Consider the following 21,764-nt stretch of genomic DNA (forward strand, 5'->3'; position numbering starts at 1 on the left):
GAATATTAAATCACCTGCTCAACATGCAAAGTTCTACATAAAAGGGGTAAATTGTCTAACTAAGCAAAATAAAGGAAAACAGCAGTGGGTGTGTATTAAATCAACCAGCAGTTATGGTAAAATTGAGAATATGACGAAGGGGTGTGGGGGTGAGTGGAGGGTGGGGCGCAGTTCCTACTGTAACTCAGTTATACTCAGTCATAAAACCTCCCCCAATTCCTGAGCAGACAAAGAGTTATAAAACTTTTGGCGGCAAGCTAGCAAGCAGTGAGGTTGAAGACAAAGAATGGGGAATTTCACCATGAGGTTATTTTAGCAGTCCAGTCTCACAGCGCACCTGCACTGACTCTCTGGTGGTAAAATACCCCACAAAACACGCACAGAGCTGGGAGCGCAGCTGCTTCAGACATCAACACGGCACATCAAAGTTTCAATAACAAGGTTACATGCACATATCATTCAGAACACATTAGATTCTCACTAGTGAATCTCATCGCACTAAAACCTCCTACTCTGCCCAGGCTTTCTAAGAAAGAAATAAAATAAAGGATGGGTATTACTTGTCGGCTTTCTTCTGAGCGGGGTCGAGGGAGGAAGGGAAAAAGGGGGGGTGAAGCGTTGTTCCATGTCCGCAGTTAAACTCCAAGAAAGCGGTCAGTCTTCGTCCTTTGGCCTCCTTGGCGAAAAGAGGAAAAACGTGATCTGACCATCAAAGTTGACTTAGGATGAAACACGGTGGCGGTTCGTCTCCTCGAACTCCGTGTTTTTAGTTACGTGTTAAACTCACGTCTTCGATCAGCAAAGTGAAACTTCTGGCCTTCTTAGTCCAGAAACCTCAGTTATGAATTGTTCGTTGGCCAACGAGAGAGAATAAATGAAATCCACTTGGGACTCTTCTCAATGTGATGCTTCAGATGTTGGTGATCGGGTCACGAGCTAAAGAAGAAAAGGTTCAAGACAGCTTACAGTTACCTGTTTACCACCTATGGGGGCCTTCAAAACCAGTCCCCCACATAGCCTGACCTGTTTACTGAAAGTTGTTTTCAAATCTTATTTATTAAGAGAAAAAATCTGTCCAAACCAGCCTAGTTCTAAGTGCTATGCTAACTGGCCCCTTATTAAATCATGAAATAACTGTGATAAACCATTCAGTTTGGTTTAGAATACAGAAACCAATTAAATATATCCTGTCTGACAACATGGAAGTAGGCCAAAAGTTTTCAAAAATAATTTGGCCCCTATCAGCCTGGAAAGGTCTTCAAAGTCATCTGTAAAGCTTTGGGACTGAAAAACCACAGAGCCATGTCCCACGATTACTGTTGAATCTTCCTAGAAGCAGTAGGCATACGAAAATTACTCCCAGTGCGCATCAATAACTCATCCAGGACGCGACAAAAAAAAAACCCAGATCAGCATCTTAAGAACTGCAGGCCTCACTCACCTCAGTTAAAATCAAAGTTCATGATTCAACAATCATGAGTTCAGGAAAGAAAGTTCATAGGCAAAAACCACTGCTGAGCGGGAACAACGCAAATACCCATTTTTGTCTAATATTAAAATTTGTTTGATGACCTAAAACCCTAACCCTAGGTGAGGGATCAGACAAAGCACAGCCCACAGACCCCTCATGACCTTATTACCATAGAAGGAAACAGTGTTCCCTTGCCTGGACCCAGGGCCCCCCTCTGGAGCCAGGCCTGGAGGAGGGGCTCGCAGGTGAGCACCTGGTGGCCAGGCTTTCATCCATGGAGCCTGGCCGGGCACAGCCCGAAGAGGAAGTGTGGGTCCCCCTTCCGATGGGCTCACCACCCATGGGATGGGGCAAAGAGGTCAGGTGCAATGTGGTATGGGTGGCGGCCGAAGGTGGAGACCTTGGCGGTCTGATCCTCGGCTGCAGAAGCTGGTTCTTGGGACGTGGAAAGTCTCCTCTCTGGTGGGGAAGGAGCCTGATTTGGTGTGCGAGGAGAGGGAAGTCTGGGTGTCTCTACTTAGGCTGCTGCCCCCGCGACACGACCCCGGATAAGCGGAAGACGATGGATGGATGGATGGATGGATCTAAAACAAAAAAGTAAAAAATATAACTTTTTACTTTTTTACAATACTGTAAAATGGTCGGAAAAAATACTGATCTGATGAGTTGATAAAATACTGATCTGATCTGATGAGTTGATAATGTTGGTAAGATATACAGTATACTACTTGCATATAACTGTAAATAAAATGTATTACTCAACACATGATTATGTGATCAAACTAATTCCAAACACATCTTAGTTGTGAAACAAGAAGAAAAGATCTCAGAGAAAAATAAGACTAATATAAAAACTCAGACAAAAAGTAAAATATTTTAAAATAGATCACAATCTGCACATGTAGAGTAAAATAGTCTCACAATAAGAACAATAGGGATTTCACAGCATGCGTAAATTTGACATGGCTCTTCTGAACTTCGCGTCTCTAACAAAATATTTCACATACATGACTTGATTTTTACATGAGAAAATTTATCATTTTAACTGAAGCCTGTCTTTACTTAAATGATTCTGCTGAACTCACTGAATCCTCGCCATCACATTTTAACTTTACATATTCATCCAGTAACAATAGGAAACGTGGCGCGACAGCAAACTAGAGTTTACAGAGATTTCTTTTGATAGATATCAGTCCTGTGAATGCCACAGTTTTATTTTTAACAGTCCACCTACACCATGTATAAATGTCTGCAGACACCTACAGGGTTTGGACAATGAAACTGAAACACCTGTCATTTTAGTGTGGGAGGTTTCATGGCTAAATTGGACCAGCCAGGTCGCCAGTCTTCATTGATTGCACATTGCACCAGTAAGAGCAGAGTGTGAAGGTTCAATTAGCAAGGTAAGAGCACAGTTTTGCTCAAAATATTGAAATGCAAACAACATTATGGGTGACATACCAGAGTTCAAAAGATGACAAATTGTTGGTGCACGTCTTGCTGGCGCATCTGTGACCAAGACAGCAAGTCTTTGTGATGTATCAAGAGCCACGGTTTCCAGGGTAATGTCAGCATACCACCAAGAAGGACGAACCACATCCAACAGGATTAACTGTGTACGCAAGAGGAAGCTGTCTGAAAGGGATGTTCGGGTGCTAACCCGGATTGTATCCAAAAATAATAAAACCACGGCTGCCCAAATCACGGCAGAATTAAATGTGCACCTCAACTCTCCTGTTTCCACCAGAACTGTCCGTCGGGAGCTCTACAGGGTCAATATACACGGCCGGGCTGCTATAGCCAAACCTTTGGTCACTCATGCCAATGCCAAACGTCGGTTTCAATGGTGCAAGGAGCGCAAATCTTGGACTGTGGACAATGTGAAACATGTATTGTTCTCTGATGAGTCCACCTTTACTGTTTTCCCCACATCCGGGAGAGTTACGGTGTGGAGAAGCCCCAAAGTAGCGTACCACCCAGCCTGTTGCATGCCCAGAGTGAAGCATCAGGGTGGATCAGTGATGGTTTGGGCTGCCATATCATGGCATTCCTTTGGCCCAATACTTCTGCTAGATGGGTGCGTCACTGCCAAGGACTACCGAACCATTCTTGAGGACCATGTGCATCCAATGGTTCAAACATTGTATCCTGAAGGCGGTGCCGTGTATCAGGATGACAATGCACCAATACACACAGCAAGACTGGTGAAAGATTGGTTTGATGAACATGAAAGTGAAGTTGAACATCTCCCATGGCCTGCACAGTCACCAGATCTAAATATTATTAAGCCACTTTGGGGTGTTTTGGAGGAGCGAGTCAGGAAATGTTTTCCTCCACCAGTATCACGTAGTGACCTGGCCACTATCCTGCAAGAAGAATGGCTTAAAATCCCTCTGACCACTGTGCAGGACTTGTATATGTCATTCCCATGACGAATTGACACTGTATTGGCCGCAACAGGAGGCCCTACATCATACTAACAAATTATTGTGGTCTAAAACCAGGTGTTTCAGTTTCATTGTCCAACCTCTGTAAGTAATTTCCATGACAAGCTGTCTATCATTCAGTGCTTGAAGCGCCACCTCTGGCGGTCAACATGGATGAAGTAGAACTACAAATCAAGGGGAAAAAGATAAACACAAGATCTAAGAGAAATTATGCTAAATGTAAAAGGACCACTAGAGTAGAACACCAAAGAATAAACTAATTTAGAAAACATCTAACAATGATGAACACAAAGAAACAAACTTAAAAAAGCAAAAAATAACTAAATAAACAACATAGAAACAATCAAAATACACGCCACAGAAAATCAAAGCCTTAAAACCTCTGGATCATGGCAATAGCACTGTGGACAGTTCTAACAGCAAACTTTCACTTTTTGATTCTTTTGTTCTGCCAAACCATTTTGGAGAAATAACCCAACAAAAAATTTAAAAGCAACTGTCAGAAAGCAGAAGGGAAATTAGGAAAAATTAACCATGAAAAAGAAAAAAAATCTTCCATAGTCAGTTGGTAAATTATAGTAGAGCTACAAAAGATTCTGATGTTTCCTGATTAATTTCCCATTTTAAAACAATTCAAGGACCCTGTAATCAACACTTTAACTAAACTTGTTTTCCCAATGTCTTCCAATATGTTCTCCAGTAAAAATGTAAAGAGTTTGCTGCCCACAGGAGGATAGTGAAGACTGAATCTAGCTCAGCATCAGAATGGAGATATTGCAGCCTTGGGCTCTTTCCCAGCTGTTGAGAACACACTGCCTGACTCATTCTGATATGTTTGGCAGAGTCATGGCTGTTTAGATCCTATGCCTATACCTATCCTATACCCTTTGGGGACAGAGATGTGGAATCATGGAATCATGACTGACAGCTCAATGTAAATTTGACATTGAATTGAACTAAATTAAGTGATAAGCTGGTGTTCCAGCATCACAACCACTGACCATTATCTATTCTCTGTAGAAGTAGTGTTTTATTTGCGAGTGAATTATTATCAGTAAACAAGCTGAATAGCACTGGATAGGAGTCAGCATATATCACTGAGAAGTACCAGTGTTTGGTTGCTATGCCCTACCTCTCAAAAAGTCCAGCATTCCATTAAGAATCTTGTTAGGTTAGAGGGTTTGTTGTCAGTTTTCTTTCTTCAAAGGCAAATTTTAAGAGGAATGAATGATATATACATTAATGCAAACAATAAAGAACATATCAGTGATTTATATTTACATGTATGTGTTTGCTCTGTGTTGCCTATTTCAGACTGGATAACTCTGTTGACCTAATAATTACATACAGTAGTTATAAACAATTTAGGACTCACATGGAGTAAATAAGCGGATAGATGAATGGATGGATGGATGGATTCAATCTTGTTTTTTGTGACTGTAAAAATAATAAAAAGTAAAGATAGGTAATTTCCCTATGTAACATGAATGAGGTTTTGGTGAAGGTCCAAAGATGCCTTGCATTTTATTTTACAGACTATCCATACAGTGTTGGGGACATTAAAGTTAATGGGTACATGTTGATACATTTGCATTTCTATTAGGGGGATTGCCTCTTACACAGTGCAAGTCCTTTAGTAGTGGTGGCAGCATTGTGCTGTAAAAAAATGTTTCTTTTTTTTTGGGTGGGCGGGCTGGCAGGGGTTGATCTTGGGGTGGACTGATCTCTGCTTCTCGGTGGGTTTTGGTTTTGGCACTGGTGTGGTCTCTGACTTTTGTGGGATTCAGTGTGGGTTTTCTCTTGGATCTTGGTCCATGGCTTCGGTGCCCTGTCTGTCGGCTTGGGGGCCCCGGGCTCCGGCGAGTGGGTCTTGGCCAGCCAGTGTGCGGCGTTCATTGGGATGTGGCTTCGCTTTGGTGGAGGGGCCGGCAAGCCAGCCTGCTTGGTGCGGCAGGGTGTGCCGTGCGGAAGTGTGGGTGGCCGGCATGCTGGAGCACCTCCGGGGTTTGGGTGTGGTATGAGCGGGGTGCTCATACAGTATGTTAGTATGTATGATGCAGGTCTAACATACAAAATCTTACTAAAGCCACTGTAGGTCTTCTACTCATCATTGTAACAGCTGATGCACATGGAGCTGACTGCATTCCATACAGATAATCATTGAGTTACAGCTCAGTCAAACACCAAATGCACTCAAGCTTCATTTAAGTTTCCAAACTAAACTTACATCCTCCCTACAAATAAAAAACTCTTTACTTTAAACATGTTTGAATTTTATTTCTGTTACAGTGTAATCCAAAGACACTTCCCTCATCTTTTTATTGTTTCTGTACCTGTCTCTCTGAAATGCACATTTCCTGATTGCGGTTTACTGCTCGCAAAATGGAACAGGATGTGTGTCTATGTTCATGAGCAAAAAGTGTATGCATGATGAGCAAAATGTGAAGTGTGTTTGTCTTGATGCATGGTGAGAAACAGAAAGCAGCTCTTCTTTAGATCGCCGTCACAAGCAGAAAGCATGCAGTCTGATGTTTTTCACACATTATCTGGAAACACATGCTAGTGAACTCAGACTAACACCCATGCTTTCTGCATTCTGGATTATCTATGTGGATAAAGAGTGACTCTTGGACATTTCTGCTTGAGCTCATCATATCTTAGAGGTTGACAGCATGAACTACATCTCTCAGACCGTGCAAGGTAAGATCTAACACTATTTTGATCACTCTTTGACATCAGTGTGGAGCATTGTAGAGACTGAATGAAAAATACTCATGTTTTTCTCTGTGTGCAACCAAGCATGCCATTATTCTTTAGATTTTACATCACTGGAGACAGGGCAAATGCTATGTCTATTTAATCATGTTCAAGGTTATTTCAGCAACAAGCACCAAAATGCTTAATGCGAGTAAAAGAAAGCTTGCGAAGCAGGGCAGGTTCTGCCTATCTGGAAAATAGACGCACACGATGTATCACTCATCACATGAATAGGTGGTAGAAATAAACTCAAGTTTCAAATGAACTTCAGAGTTGAGTCATGCTTTTATGTTTTATTGTTCCACACATTAAAATCTACAATAGACTTTGACTACAATAGATAAAAACAGTTTTTAGTTGAGTTGTATTTATAAAAAGGTTAAATAGCATTTATTAAACATATATCAAAATATATAGCATGTGCTCAATTTTTTATAGATGGGGGTGTAATACCAGTCAGTTACGAGACTCTTTGGTGTATCTGATTTGACACATACATTGTTCAGTAATGTCATGCTTTCTTCCAGCTGATAATGATTTTATAAAGTGCTACTTAAGTGCTACTCTAACATTAGGATGTTCACTCTTTGTTTTGATATGACTTGTTGAAAATTTGCCACACATATTAACATATTTCAGCGTGGTTCTAATTAATTTTTGTGCAAACAACTGTTAAAGAAAAATTTTATTTCCTAAAGAAAGAGAATGATGATAACCATCCACCCTCTTTATTAATTTAGCCTTATAAGGGAGACAGATTTTTCAGCATCAGACGTATTACTGAGCAGACCTGAGACCAACCTGATGAAACAAAGAGGTAATTTCCTTAAATCAGCTTAACAAAAACCTCATGTTGCCTGGCACCCCCTCCAGGAAGAGCAGAGGTGAGAAATTGAATTATTTCTCTCCTAGGCCCCTCGGCTCCTCTGTGATAAACATTTCCCCTTTAGCTTGTAAATGCAGTGAGGATGACCAGCAGGAGGGAGCAGGAAGGAAGGTGGAAGCCATAGTCAGGTCAGACAGATCGTCACCTCAGAAGGACAAAAGCATTTAAAATTTTGCTATCACATTCCACCCTTTCGATCATAAATGAAACGTGCTTTAATGTGTGATCGACACTGATTAAACATAAAAAATAAAAAGAATAATAAAAATAAAAAGGCAATGAATAAAAGGAGGAAGAACTGAGTAATCTAGTAAAAGAAAAAATAAATAAAAAGTCATGCTTTGTGTCAGCAAAAAATCTGCCAGACGGAAATTAAAACACATTTTGTATCAACAAACAAATGGGCAGGAAAATATTCACACGACCCCTCCGCCAAGGTGGTCTCCGACATGGTGAAGGAATGACCACCTCTTCAATCGCACGCCAGTGATCAGCTTACAGTTCTTTGTCTTGTGGTGTGGGTAACCAGTAGGATCTAATATAGGCCGCTCCAGCATCTAGACTTCAGGAGTTTTCTCTTAAACTCTCTGACCAAAATCCAATCGCCAGGAACAAACAAGTGGCTGTTTCTGGTAATGCAGCCTTCACCATCTGTGAAACTTGAGAAGGCACAGTGGAGAGTTTTTGACAGTAAAACAACATCCTATCTTCACACAAAGATGTGGAGGGCAGTGATCTTGGCAATATCACCATGCCTAAATTAGGAGGCCTGCCAAACAGCACTTCAAAAGGACTGAGGTTTGCTCGTGTTCTTTGTCTCATTCTCATGTAAGTAAGAACAATAGGCAAGACCTTAGTCACAACACTTGGCTAATTTTAATTTCAAAGTCCCATTTTCATGCTCTACTGCTCCACCACTCTGTGGATGATATGCATAGTGTGTTAGTGGGTCAAACCCAAAAAACGTATCTCCCCAATCATTGCACCCACAGAGAAATCAGAACCATTCTGTGGCCTTCAACAGCGCAAGAAACAAACTAACTATTTCTGTGTTTTCACTACACCAACAAAATTAAGCCTATGTCTTCCTTCTGGATTTTGCAATGTAAATGCAGGGGTTCATTATTACCCTAGATGCTTAATTACATGGAACTTTAGCAAAATATTTAGCAAAAACACAGGAGATTTAATCAGCTACAGGGGTTGGACAATGAAACTGAAACACCTGGTTTTAGACCACAATAATTTATTAGTATGGTGTAGGGCCTCCTTTTGCGGCCAATACAGCGTCAATTCGTCTTGGAAATGACATATACAAGTCCTGCACAGTGGTCACAGAGATTTTAAGCCATTCTTCTTGCAGGATAGTGGCCAGGTCACTACGTGATACTGGTGGAGGAAAACATTTCCTGACTCGCTCCTCCAAAACACCCCAAAGTGGCTCAATAATATTTAGATCTGGTGACTGTGCAGGCCATGGGAGATGTTCAACTTCACTTTCATGTTCATCAAACCAATCTTTCACCATTCTTGCTGTGTGTATTGGTGCATTGTCATCCTGATACACGGCACCGCCTTCAAGATACAATGTTTGAACCATTGGATGCACATGGTCCTCAAGAATGGTTCGGTAGTCCTTGGCAGTGACGCACCCATCTAGCAGAAGTATTGGGCCAAAGAAATGCCATGATATGGCAGACCAAACCATCACTGATCCACACCCATGATTCAATCTGGGCAACAGTCTGGGTGGTACGCTTCTTTGGGGCTTCTCCACACCGTAACTCTCCCAGATGTGGGGAAAACAGTAAAGGTGGACTCATCAGAGAACAATACATGTTTCACATTGTCCACAGTCCAAGATTTGCGCTCCTTGCACCATTGAAACCGACGTTTGGCATTGGCATGAGTGACCAAAGGTTTGGCTATAGCAGCCCGGCCGTGTATATTGACCCTGTAGAGCTCCCGACGGACAGTTCTGGTGGAAACAGGAGAGTTGAGGTGCACATTTAATTCTGCCGTGATTTGGGCAGCCATGGTATTATTATTTTTGGATACAATCCGGGTTAGCACCCAAACACCCCTTTCAGACAGCTTCCTCTTGCGTCCACAGTTAATCCTGTTGGATGTGGTTCGTCCTTCTTGGTGGTATGCTGACATTACAGCTTGCTTAATGGCACCAGGGAAAGCTTTCAGTCTCATAAATCACCAATGATTCTGCATGCAAAACTAATTCTTTAAAGAAGTTTAAACTATTTCATTAACCTTTTAATAGTAAAACACAGAAATCTATATGTCATGCTTCATCCTTAATTATAGTACAAAAAACATGTTTTAAGGCAGCAATTGCTACAAGCCTTATGATTCTTTTGTCTCAAACAGTGTTAAAACTCAGGAAGGGAGATGCTGAGGTACTATCCTGGTAGGTAGGAAGAGCCAGTCAGAACTAACCTCTGAAGGGCAGCCTATGGGCAGGCCTCACAGTTTCTTCACTCCAACCCATCTTAGTGTACCTTAAACTGCAAAACTGTTAACATGTACCTACCACAGAAACAAGCAGCTTCTTAACTCTCCTGAAAGCTCAAGGTTTTAATCAATCTGGGATTTGGAAACATCATTCTAAACATGGATTATTGTGTCATGTAACAGATAAACAAACATTCACTCCAACAAAACAAACACAAAACATCAAAGACAGACAAATGGCCAAATTTGAAGCTTCAAGAATTCAAACAAATGTTTTCAAAATTTGTTTTCTCAGCCATATCTCTTAATGCTGTAATTGTTCAAATTTGTTATGACAATCTTCAGGATCTTGTTTAAGATGAGTGCACATAGTCCAAAGAGATCTCAAACAATTTAGAAGCACAGCAACAGTTTTCTCTAACATGAATCCAAATTTACTGATGCTGAAATCATTTGCCAGTTCTTTGTACTGTAACTCTGTAATAATAGCAATTACAATCCTGAGAGTTATTGTTATAATTCTCTTTTTGTTGCCTCAATTTGATCGCAGTTGTATTCAAGAATTTCTCTGCTCTGGTTAAATGCAGAGAAGTATTTTAAGCTGGCATTGACATTTTTATGGTATACCTAAACAAAACAAAACTGCAGTGTTAGACTTAACCAGAAATTAAGCTAAGAAGCTTGACTCCAAACTAGACTTTGTTCCCACATAGCGCTTCAGAAGGAGGACAGACATAATTTTCTTTATATTTGGCCTTTTAAATTTTGAGAGTTGGGGAGAAAATTATTACTAGAACCCCTCTTTTACAATCTAAATGCTGATAAATGTTCCAATATTTTATGTTTTAGTAATCTGAAATTACCTTGTGTACTGTTGTACTCCTAGGTTTTCTTTTAATCTTTAAAATCTAAAATATCAAACAAGGAGACTAGAGTTTGAGCTGACCATCCTCTTTAGTGTTAAAAGAGCTTTTATTTCTTTGCTTTTTTTTTTTTTTTTTAAATAAAGGACTTTATTTGTCTTTATTATGTAATAAAGACTCCTAGCCCTGGCTCCAAAACAAAACTCTGCAGCCCCAATCTGTGTTCCCCAGAGTAGAAATTTTGAGTATTAATGATTTTTTGTATATGTCATTCCCAAGACAAAGCCATCAAAATGACTGGAACTCATCATTGGCTTAGTTCTGTTTTTTAATAGATAATAGGTCTACCTTTAATTAAATGTTATAATTTTATGGACCCAAAATCTATGGCGCATGGGCTTCAGGAGCCCACAGGTTGAGGACTGCTATATTGAACAACAATCTCCAAACCTAATAGTGTATTATTTCTAGCTTTGACAATAATCAGATTTAGGGATTGCAATCACTAGTTCACAGCTCCTAATTTGCCCCACATCATATTTGTGTCATAATGTGGGTTTCTGTTGGACCAATATGCGGGGAAGAACTCCTGAAGCTCGAAGTTTGCAGGTAAGACGACACTTTATTGCTCATGGCTGGACACGGACAGGGTACCAGGTGTGCGCACAAACACAAACAACACATAAGGAACCAGCGGGAAACAAAGGAAATAAATGGGCTTAAATACAAAACTGGACAGCAGGGGGAACAATTGACAAACATGATCAGCCAATCAGGGGGAAACACAGAACAGGTGTGGGCTTGGGGTGCAGGGAGACAGAAAACAAAGGACTAGACCAGGTAATAACAAAACACAAACTCAAGAACTCAAAACACAGGCAGGTATGACATAGCCCCTCAATTTAAGGGCGGATCCTAGACGCCCACAAAACAAAAACAAAATAACCCAGGGGCCGTCCCCGGCAGACCAAGAGTTCAGGCGGCCGGACCACTGGCCGTCCACGGCAAACCCAGAGTTCAGGCGGCCGGATCGCTGGCCGTCCCTGGCAAAGATATCAAAATTGTGGCCAGTAAGGTCATTGGTTAAAGTGTTATAAAAGCTCTTTAATTGCTTGGTTGAATTTTGTTAAAAGCAGAAAACAAATCAATAAATAAAAGCCAAGAATCAGGTTCAGTAATGTCAAAGGTTTTCGCTTCTCTTGTGGGTCTGGAATCAAACAGCATTTGACCAAAAGCCAACAACGCATTCCTTCAAATCTCTATAAGCATCCCAGCTTTTTAAGGTCTTTCAGGTTGAAGTCACTCTAAAATAATTTATGGGACAACTGATTTTAGGAGCTGTGAAAACCATAGCATGTTTCTAGGTTTTAGGAATGTGCAGTATTTCTAACAAATATGACAAAAAATTGGATCAGTTTCTTTGATTAGGACCTTAGTAGCTGACCACATGTATTATATTGTGGGAAGATTCCTTTAGACTTGCCAGGAACGTTCTGACTCAATTTGCTACTCACCTCATCTGTGCTAAAACGTGGTAAAAGTTGGATACACCGAACCTTTACCTTTTGTGTGCATAGAAAAAATATACCTATCAGTGTTGACATGGAATATTGTGTGTGTCTGTGACTCTCTAAGCAGATCAGGTCTCCAAGCTGTTGAAGCCTCATAGGGTCTGCCTAGTGACACCAGTTCTTCTGCACCAGTCCAACCAGTCATGTGGGAGATCAGGCAGCAAGTTTGTAGTAAGTAACATATAAATTCCATACTGACTGCATAAAGGCTAATATTTTATAATTATCTTCCCAGTGACTACAATCAAGACAGCTGCTGTGATTGCTTTGAAAATATTTGAACATTTGTGGGTTTTAATTAGACTAATGGGTGAGAGTGGGGTGAGTTAGTCTTGCTATTAATGGAGGTGATAACAGGGAGATCTTCCAGAGGTGATTTTGAATGGGCTTCAAAGGTGAGGTTGGCTATTGTTGAAGAGAGGTGGGTGTTGTGACCAGAGAAGGTGATAGAGGCTTTGGATAAAGACCAACCCTAACTGCTTCAGTTTTAGAGCTATTAACTTGGAGGGTGCTAGTTCCATCCATATCTTTAACTACTCCCGATTGAAGGTGAGTGGAGATGGGGGTTATGGCGATGATGAGGGTTGAGCACACTGTGGTTTTGACTTATAGTTGTGTCAGTAGTACAGCAGTAAATTGAAACTCCTTGGCAGCTGATGAATTGATCAGGGGGGAGGTAGATTGATTAAAACCGCATGCTGAAACCCAGGCACCACACAGGGGCACCACATGTGCTTTGGACCTTCAGTGTCTTAAAGAGATAAGAGGGCAGCGTCTGGTTTCATGTGTTGTAGCGATGGCATTTAAGGAGTATGCCATGACTGACCATCAAATGCAGCAAATATATTAACAAGGATGAGAACAGACATCAGGAGCGTCACAAAAGGTGTGAGGGCCGTGGGGACCAAATGCCTACAAAGAGCGGAAGAGGTGGAGCATAAAAAAGGTCTGTATAATACAAACGAAAATTACAAACACAAGGTCCAAAAATCAAAAACATGAACTGAAGATCATAAAATGAAACAAACCCAAAAACAAAACAGGAACACGGAGGGAATACGATGGAAGGCAGAGTTACACGAGACAGACTAGAGCAGGATTGAGCAGGTGAAACAGGTGAGACAGAGTGGAAGCAGCTAAAAGCGCAATCAGGGAACAGAGACAAGGAGAATCACAAAGAATGAATGGCAAAACAGGAGCTAAACAGACCAGAACATAATGAGCAGCACACAAACAGAACACAACAAAATATAAGAAAGATCGGAAACCAACAGAAGCCTGGGGCCTTACCAAACCACAACACTCTAGCTGGTAGGGGCAATGCATCAAATAGTCATTTGCCAACAGCACATAAACCCAGAAGAAGAACAGGAGCCTTGGAAACTCAGAAACAGTAAGAAAACATGCAGTTAACTCAAGACAGAACAATAAAGGCCAGACTAACCCTAATAAAGACCAACACATGATAAGGAGGTTATTTGCACCTCTCACCTGAGCTGTCTCTGTAATGTGGGGAGAGCAGAGACCCTACTGGAGCTTTCAAAAACATAAGGTGGTCCTGAAAGAAATTGGCATCTACTTTTCCTAGTATTTTAGATATCAGTGGGCTATTGGAGATGAGCTTGGAGTGTGATTAGATCTGGGTCATGAGTTGGTTTTTGGAACAGTGGTCTCCTTATTGCACTTTTTTCGCAGGAGGAATATGGCCAGCATGGAGAGAGTGACTGATTAGGGGCCTTAATCTTTTTCTTTAAATAGATCCAAAGCACAGGTGGAAGGTTTCCTCCTCCTGGAGTATTCCTGTGTCTCCTCCTGGGGAGCATCAGAAAGGCAACTGAGGGGAAGAGCAGAGAGCTCGTGTTGTTGGAATAGTATGGATTGATGGTCAAAATCAGAATTAGCTTTATTTGCAAAGTTTGTGCACTCAAACGAGGAATTTGATTTTGGTTCCACTTTGCTCTAAATGAAAAAAGTTAAAATATAAATATCAGTCAGTCAGTCATTTTCTACCGCTTATTCCATAGTGGGTCGCGGGGGAGCTGGTGCCTATTGAATTGGTGCATATATGCATGGTACCAATCGATCTGGGCACTCTGACTGTTGTGTTCATCAGAGACCTCCTTGGGAAAGAAACTGTCTCTGTGGGGGTTAGTTTTTGCAAATAGTGCTCTGTAGCGCTGACCCAAAGGTAAGAGTCAAAATTGTTTGCCTCCAGGATGTGTGGTGTCTGCAGAGATGTTGCCCTTTTCGTGATCCTCGATCTGTTCACATACTGGATGGAGGGAAGGTCAACCCTGATGATCATTTCCGCTGACCTGATTGTTCGTTACAGTCTGGACCTCTGCTGGACCTTCTTCCGAACATTGTCTATGTGTGAGGACCATCCCAGATCTTGGAAAAGAGTGGTTCCAAGAAACCTGAAATGATCCACAACAGACACAGTGTTTTTGAGGAGGGTGAGGGGAGGGAGTATGGGGTGTGTTCTCCAGATGTCCACTGTCATTTCCACGGTCTTGAGCGGGTTAAGCTCCAAATGGTTCTGACCACACCAGTGGTTCCGCCAGTCCACCTCCTGTCTGTATGAAGACATGTCATTGTCCTGGATCAGTCAAATGACAATAGTGTACTCTGTGAACCTCAGGTGTTTCATAGAAGGGTCTGCTGATGTGCAGCCAAGAACAAACTGCTGGGGGTGCCAGAGCTGATGGTTCTTGAGCAGGAGAGGATGCTCCCCAGCCTCACCTGCTGCTACTGGCCACTAAGGAAGCTGGTTATCCAATTATATGTGGAGGCCAACACTGTGAACTGGGTGAGCTTCTGGTGGAGAATGTCCGGGATGGTGGTGATGAAGGCCTGGCTGAAGTCCACAAGCAGGATCCTTGCGTATGTCTCTGGGTGGTCAAGGTGGTGCAGGATGAAGTGCAGTCCTAGGATAACTGCATCACCTGCCGACCTGTTTACCCGGTAAACAAACTGTAAGGGGGCCAGCAGGAGGTCTGTAATGTCCTTCATGTGTTTCAACACCAGTCGCTCATAGGATTTCCTATGACCACAGACATGGGTTATCGAAAATAAGATACTATTTTAATCTGGACATATTTACATTAGGATTTATATGGTGTAATTGATTCTATATCAAATATATTCATACAGTTTTTGACGGTCCCAAATGTTTACTACAACCGAGCGGATTGTATGCAGTAGATTTCGTCTTTGCTTTTTATGAATGACAGCATGCATTTGTGAGGTTGACAGCTGACTGCAAAGTGGCGTCGATGAGAGTCAGCTCCTCCACAACATTGATGTTGCTTGCCTAAGGCAGGATTTTCAAGTGCTCTTGCCGAAAATCCCGAAATGACCATGGATCAAATAGACCTCATATTTAACTTGAAGGATGACATGAAGATGAGCAGAGTGGTCTGGCTTAAAAGACATTCAGCAACTGTTTTTGTGAGCCATGTGACATGAAACAATACAACCCAGGTCTTGCTTTGCACCTCGTGGTTCAGGAGATTGGCTTGTGGTCTAACAATCAGAAGATCCATAGTATGATCCCTTAACAAGCTTTGCTTATGTCTCCTGTCACTCTAGTCTAGATGATATCAGTCTGTTTCATCTAGAATTTTCTAAAATCATTAAATCTGTCTTTCATGTTTCTGTCTCAGGTGTTAAGTCTGTGGAGAGGCTACGTGGTCACGAAAAAGCAGCCACTCCGAGTAAGGCACAGCTCACAGAAATCTGTTTTAATAATTTTAATTAACAAAGGGTGAAACAAATTAGGAGTGTTTACTCTTACCTGACTTTTCCTCAGATGTGATGAATAATTCTTTGCATCTTATAGAGTATGGACAGTAAAATTCAGTTTCAGTTTAACATATTCTCAAATGCTCAAAAGATTTTTAATATATGTAATTTACTAGAATTTACTAAAAGCTTAATGGCATCCAAATGTATTGCATTAGAGTGAAGGCAAATAATCTGAAATCTCAAAAACAGGACAAAACACCCTGATCCAACTGCAAAGGGTGATTGTGGCGAGCGACTTGACAGAAAGTGCTTAGAGTGGTCTGTATGACAAAAAACAGTATTTCAATTCAGCCCATTTACCACAGAATTTTTACTTCATAAATGCCATTTTATCTATTTTTATTACCTCCAGTTATCTTTTTTATATTTTCTAAAATACTCCAAACATTCTTTTCATTTTGAGTTTGTTATTTAATTAACATAGAAAGACAAACAGGTCCAATTAATGTGCAGTTCTATGGAATCCAATGTGGTCCAAATTAAGTTTTAATTACTTCAGTTTATTTCATTATGATCCAAGCATATTATCAGTTTCAGATCCAGTTTAATGCAATTTTATTGTAATCCATTTGATCATATCCTGCCAACTGGTAAAACAGTACAGAAGAGTAAGGAAGGCCAGCTGATTGCATTGAGTTGTTGACCTTGTAGCTATCCCTTCTAAAAAGTTGATCAATCATGATTTAATTCAACATCTAGAAAACATTTTTATATCATGATCACCTAAAAATGCTATGATGTGTTACATGAGCTCTATGTGTCTTATTGCATTTTGCATGGCTATGCCTATGATTTAACTGTCTTTGTGCACAGGTGGAGAGCACATTTAGCTATCTGGAGATTTCTTCCATCAACATTCACAGTCTCACACAGGTACACCCAATGTTTGAGTTTTAAAGGGGACCTATTATGCAAAATTCACATTTTAAGTGTTTTTATACTTCCATTTGGGTCTCTAATGCTTCTACAAACAGTCCAAATGCAAAAACAAAACAAAAAAAACACCAAAACAACAACATTCAGCCGTTTTTTGGCTATAAACGAATGGTACAGGTCCTTCTCAAAATATTAGCATATTGTGATAAAGTTCATTATTTTCCATAATGTAATGATGAAAATTTAACATTCATATATTTTAGATTCATTGCACACTAACTGAAATATTTCAGGTCTTTTATTGTCTTAATACGGATGATTTTGGCATACAGCTCATGAAAACCCCAAATTCCTATCTCACAAAATTAGCATATCATTAAAAGGGTCTCTAAACGAGCTATGAACCTAATCATCTGAATCAACGAGTTAACTCTAAACACCTGCAAAAGATTCCTGAGGCCTTTAAAACTCCCAGCCTGGTTCATCACTCAAAACCCCAATCATGGGTAAGACTGCCGACCTGACTGCTGTCCAGAAGGCCACTATTGACACCCTCAAGCAAGAGGGTAAGACACAGAAAGACATTTCTGAACGAATAGGCTGTTCCCAGAGTGCTGTATCAAGGCACCTCAGTGGGAAGTCTGTGGGAAGGAAAAAGTGTGGCAGAAAACGCTGCACAACGAGAAGAGGTGACCGGACCCTGAGGAAGATTGTGGAGAAGGGCCGATTCCAGACCTTGGGGGACCTGCGGAAGCAGTGGACTGAGTCTGGAGTAGAAACATCCAGAACCACCGTGCACAGGCGTGTGCAGGAAATGGACTACAGGTGCCGCATTCCCCAGGTCAAGCCACTTTTGAACCAGAAACAGCGGCAGAAGCGCCTGACCTGGGCTACAGAGAAGCAGCACTGGACTGTTGCTCAGTGGTCCAAAGTACTTTTTTCGGATGAAAGCAAATTCTGCATGTCATTCGGAAATCAAGGTACCAGAGTCTGGAGGAAGACTGGGGAGAAGGAAATGACAAAATGCCAGAAGTCCAGTGTCAAGTACCCACAGTCAGTGATGGTCTGGGTGCCGTGTCAGCTGCTGGTGTTGGTCCACTGTGTTTTATCAAGGGCAGGGTCAATGCAGCTAGCTATCAGGAGATTTTGGAGCACTTCATGCTTCCATCTGCTGAAAAGCTTTATGGAGATGAAGATTTCATTTTTCAGCACGACCTGGCACCTGCTCACAGTGCCAAAACCACTGGTAAATGGTTTACTGACCATGGTATCACTGTGCTCAATTGGCCTGCCAACTCTCCTGACCTGAACCCCATAGAGAATCTGTGGGATATTGTGAAGAGAACATTGAGAGACTCAAGACCCAACACTCTGGATGAGCTAAAGGCCGCTATCGAAGCATCCTGGGCCTCCATAAGACCTCAGCAGTGCCACAGGCTGATTGCCTCCATGCCACGCCGCATTGAAGCAGTCATTTCTGCAAAAGGATTCCCGACCACGTATTGAGTGCATAACTGTACATGATTATTTGAAGGTTGACGTTTTTTGTATTAAAAACACTTTTCTTTTATTGGTCGGATGAAATATGCTAATTTTGTGAGATAGGAATTTTGGGTTTTCATGAGCTGTATGCCAAAATCATCCGTATTAAGACAATAAAGGACCTGAAATATTTCAGTTAGTGTGCAATGAATCTAAAATATATGAATATTAAATTTTCATCATTACATTATAGAAAATAATTAACTTTATCACAATATGCTAATTTTTTGAGAAGGACCTGTATAAACACACAAGAACCAATACCATTAAGTACACCTGTGAATTTCAAACACAAAAGTAGCTGGTGGTGATTAACAACCCCCTATGCTACCTAACTGACCAGAAAAACATCCTAGATGTTTAAACGACTAGATGCTACTCTCAGATTAAAGTGTTTCTTTATGTGTTAAAAGAAATATGATAATTCAGGCAATACATCTTTAACTTAAAGCATGCTTGTGTGGACCGTCAGTCACTCATGACAAACATGGATTGCAGATTGAGCTGGAGACAGATGGACAAAGTCTGTCTTTCAGTGTCTTGCATGATGAAGATCTTGTGGCCATGATCAGCCACATGACTGCGTCACTAAAGAGGATCTTCCCTGATTCTTCTCCAGGGTGAGTTCACTTCTACAACCTGCTTTGCAGATAAATGTGTTATTAGTGCAACTATCAATACATTTACTAAGCATGGCAGCCATATTGGATTTAGTTCAGAGTTGGCTAGGAACCTCCAGATTTCCAAGCTAGAATTCCATCTTTACCAGGCCTTCCTGCTTTTATTGCACAATACTTCACATTTATGTAAATAGTCAATATATACATTTTATTGACCTTTGTAAATTGTGTCTGGCATACTGGACATCAAATCCTAATTTAAAGTGTCCCATTCTTGTCTTATTGGTGCGGTATATGGGAATTGATCCAAGTCTGTTGGCTTCTGTGTTTTTTACCCAATTTTTCAGAATTGAACCAAATATTTTCTGTCGAGTTAAGATCTGGAAATTTCAATTTTGTCGAACTTTGAGGAACTTTAACACTTTGAACTCCTGAAATGGTGGTCCATCATGCTGAAAAGTCCACAGATCATTACAAAATTCTGAAGAAATTACTCTAGGAAAATGTCTTGGCCTCACTTTTTAATCATAACAGTGTTTTGGACACAGTTGGGACTAAGCTCAGATCCTAGAATAAATAGCATCCCCACACATGAATTGGATCAGGTTGCTTCACTTTTGGTATAAGAAAGGAGTTCTATCTTACCAAAGACAATAATATTGTCTTTTGTTACTTGACAGTAATATTCTGATAGGTAAGGTTAAGGTAAGTTTATTTATATAGCGCTTTTCAGCAACGAGACTCTCAAAGCGCTGTACATACAATTGCAATACAATCACAAAGAAAATAAACACAGATACAGACACAGAAAAACAAATCAAATGATAAAATCAAACAACAGAAGTAATTAAAAACAAATAACATAAAATAAAGAGAATAGAATGATGGATAAGAAAATTTATTAATAAGTGCCAGAGGCACTTATTAATAAACTTGGATTTTTCAATCAAAATTACCAAGTTTATTACCTGTTTATCTTTAATTAATAGCCAAACAACTCTCAGTCTCTGTCAGTTATTGTTTTATGAATATCTGTCTGGTGAGGTGTGTTATTACAAGTGAATTTGCTAATTGGTGTTCGGAAACAGCATTATATAAATAATCAGGATTGAGTTGAATTAATTTGAATTGAATTTATCATCAGATTCTTTCTGCAGGAGCTCAGACAGTCAGTTTCATGTGGCTAGTCTTATTTTTACTCAGACAGCAGACCTTACTTTACTTTGGATCCAAGGTTTTCTTCAAAGATGCAGTCTTGGTCAGTCTCTCACGCATGGAGCTCCCCATTAATGCTACGGTTGCTTTGGGAATATAGAAAGAAATGCTGCTGCTAATTGACTGTTGTAGCTCTATGACATCAGGAGGATTCCATCTGTGGAACCTTTCCTTCCTGGAAGCTGTCATGAATGGGTGAATGCTGTGATTTCTGTGATTTAGAGTTCTTTTACCCGTCTCTTTTGTTCTTTGATGATGCAGTTCACTTCTTGGTTCTTTCCATGGAAGGGCCTAACAGTGTCCAGCTGACAACCACTGCCCCTTAGGGGGGTGACCAGTGATTCTTTTCCAGTTTTTTTTAAGATTTCTGACTCTTCATATAAAATTTTCCCAACTCATGTCAGTGGCGATAACTAAAGTGCATAAATTTATGTGTCACATAGTGATGGTTCAAATGTGTTTTAATTTATTGGAACTTACCCATCCAGTGTGGACACAAAGCTCCAGGGTGCTTTTGTCAATGCATTTGATCATTCCATTTCAGGTTGTGCTTAACATTAAGATATATGCAGAAACTCCACCTACCTAATGAGATGATGGTTGCATTTAGTTTGTGTGAGGTTGTCCTAATGGCAAACCTCACTCTGTGAGGTTTAATGAGAGTCTAAAACCTACTTATTTTCAATACATCCTCGTCATGTTGTCCATTTCTGGTTCTTTCATCTCCAGAAAACTGTTAAAGACAGTTCCCCTGGACCTCCAGGAAAGCCTGCTCACACTGACTGGAGTCATAGAGGAGCAGCTGAACAGTCAGCCAGGCCCCTGTGGTAAACTTCTTTCATTATTTCATTATATAATCGGGGGGAAAAACATTGAACTTTTAATACTCTGACAAACAATTGTTATATTCCTTGTCTCTGATAATTTTAACATATTTTGTGATGTGAACATTTGATTTTTTTTTCAAGGTGATATCATTTCTAAACAGCAAATTACACACAGTGCATGATCACTGTTATGTGTGCATTCAGTCATGAACTATGTGTTTTAATGTTTTTCAGGAGGATTTTCTGATACCTATGCTGCTCTTTGTGATTTTAATGAAATGCCATTTAGAGAAGAGATTCAGTGGGTAAGTCATGTAATACCACAAACTTGGCAAAACAAGACAACCTACACAGAGCTAATTTTGTTCTAACCAAACAAAACAGAACATCTAAATAAAGCACTGTTGTTCATGTAG

The 21,764-nt window shown here is 40.6% G+C and overlaps 1 protein-coding gene and 1 long non-coding RNA gene across 2 annotated transcripts in view; both read left to right on the plus strand.

The window, feature by feature from the left end:
• Positions 1–6,393: 6,393 nt before the first annotated feature.
• LOC124883922 lies at positions 6,394–17,128 on the plus strand. The gene is made up of 4 exons (XR_007042355.1): positions 6,394–6,618; positions 12,529–12,632; positions 16,127–16,177; positions 17,082–17,128. It is a non-coding gene; the product is annotated as an uncharacterized LOC124883922 (long non-coding RNA).
• Positions 17,129–19,196: 2,068 nt separating this feature from the next.
• carmil2 (capping protein regulator and myosin 1 linker 2) overlaps positions 19,197–21,764 on the plus strand; it is a 129,072-nt gene continuing 126,504 nt past the window's right edge. Inside the window, exons 1-3 of the mRNA XM_047389929.1 lie at positions 19,197–19,306; positions 21,251–21,348; positions 21,583–21,653. Coding sequence (XP_047245885.1) covers positions 19,251–19,306; positions 21,251–21,348; positions 21,583–21,653 — 225 coding nt within the window. The 5' untranslated portion in view covers positions 19,197–19,250. The remainder of the gene's footprint in view (positions 19,307–21,250; positions 21,349–21,582; positions 21,654–21,764) is intronic.

This window comes from Girardinichthys multiradiatus, chromosome 2 (genome assembly GCF_021462225.1).
Source record: "Girardinichthys multiradiatus isolate DD_20200921_A chromosome 2, DD_fGirMul_XY1, whole genome shotgun sequence".
In the NCBI taxonomy this organism is placed as follows: domain Eukaryota; kingdom Metazoa; phylum Chordata; class Actinopteri; order Cyprinodontiformes; family Goodeidae; genus Girardinichthys; species Girardinichthys multiradiatus.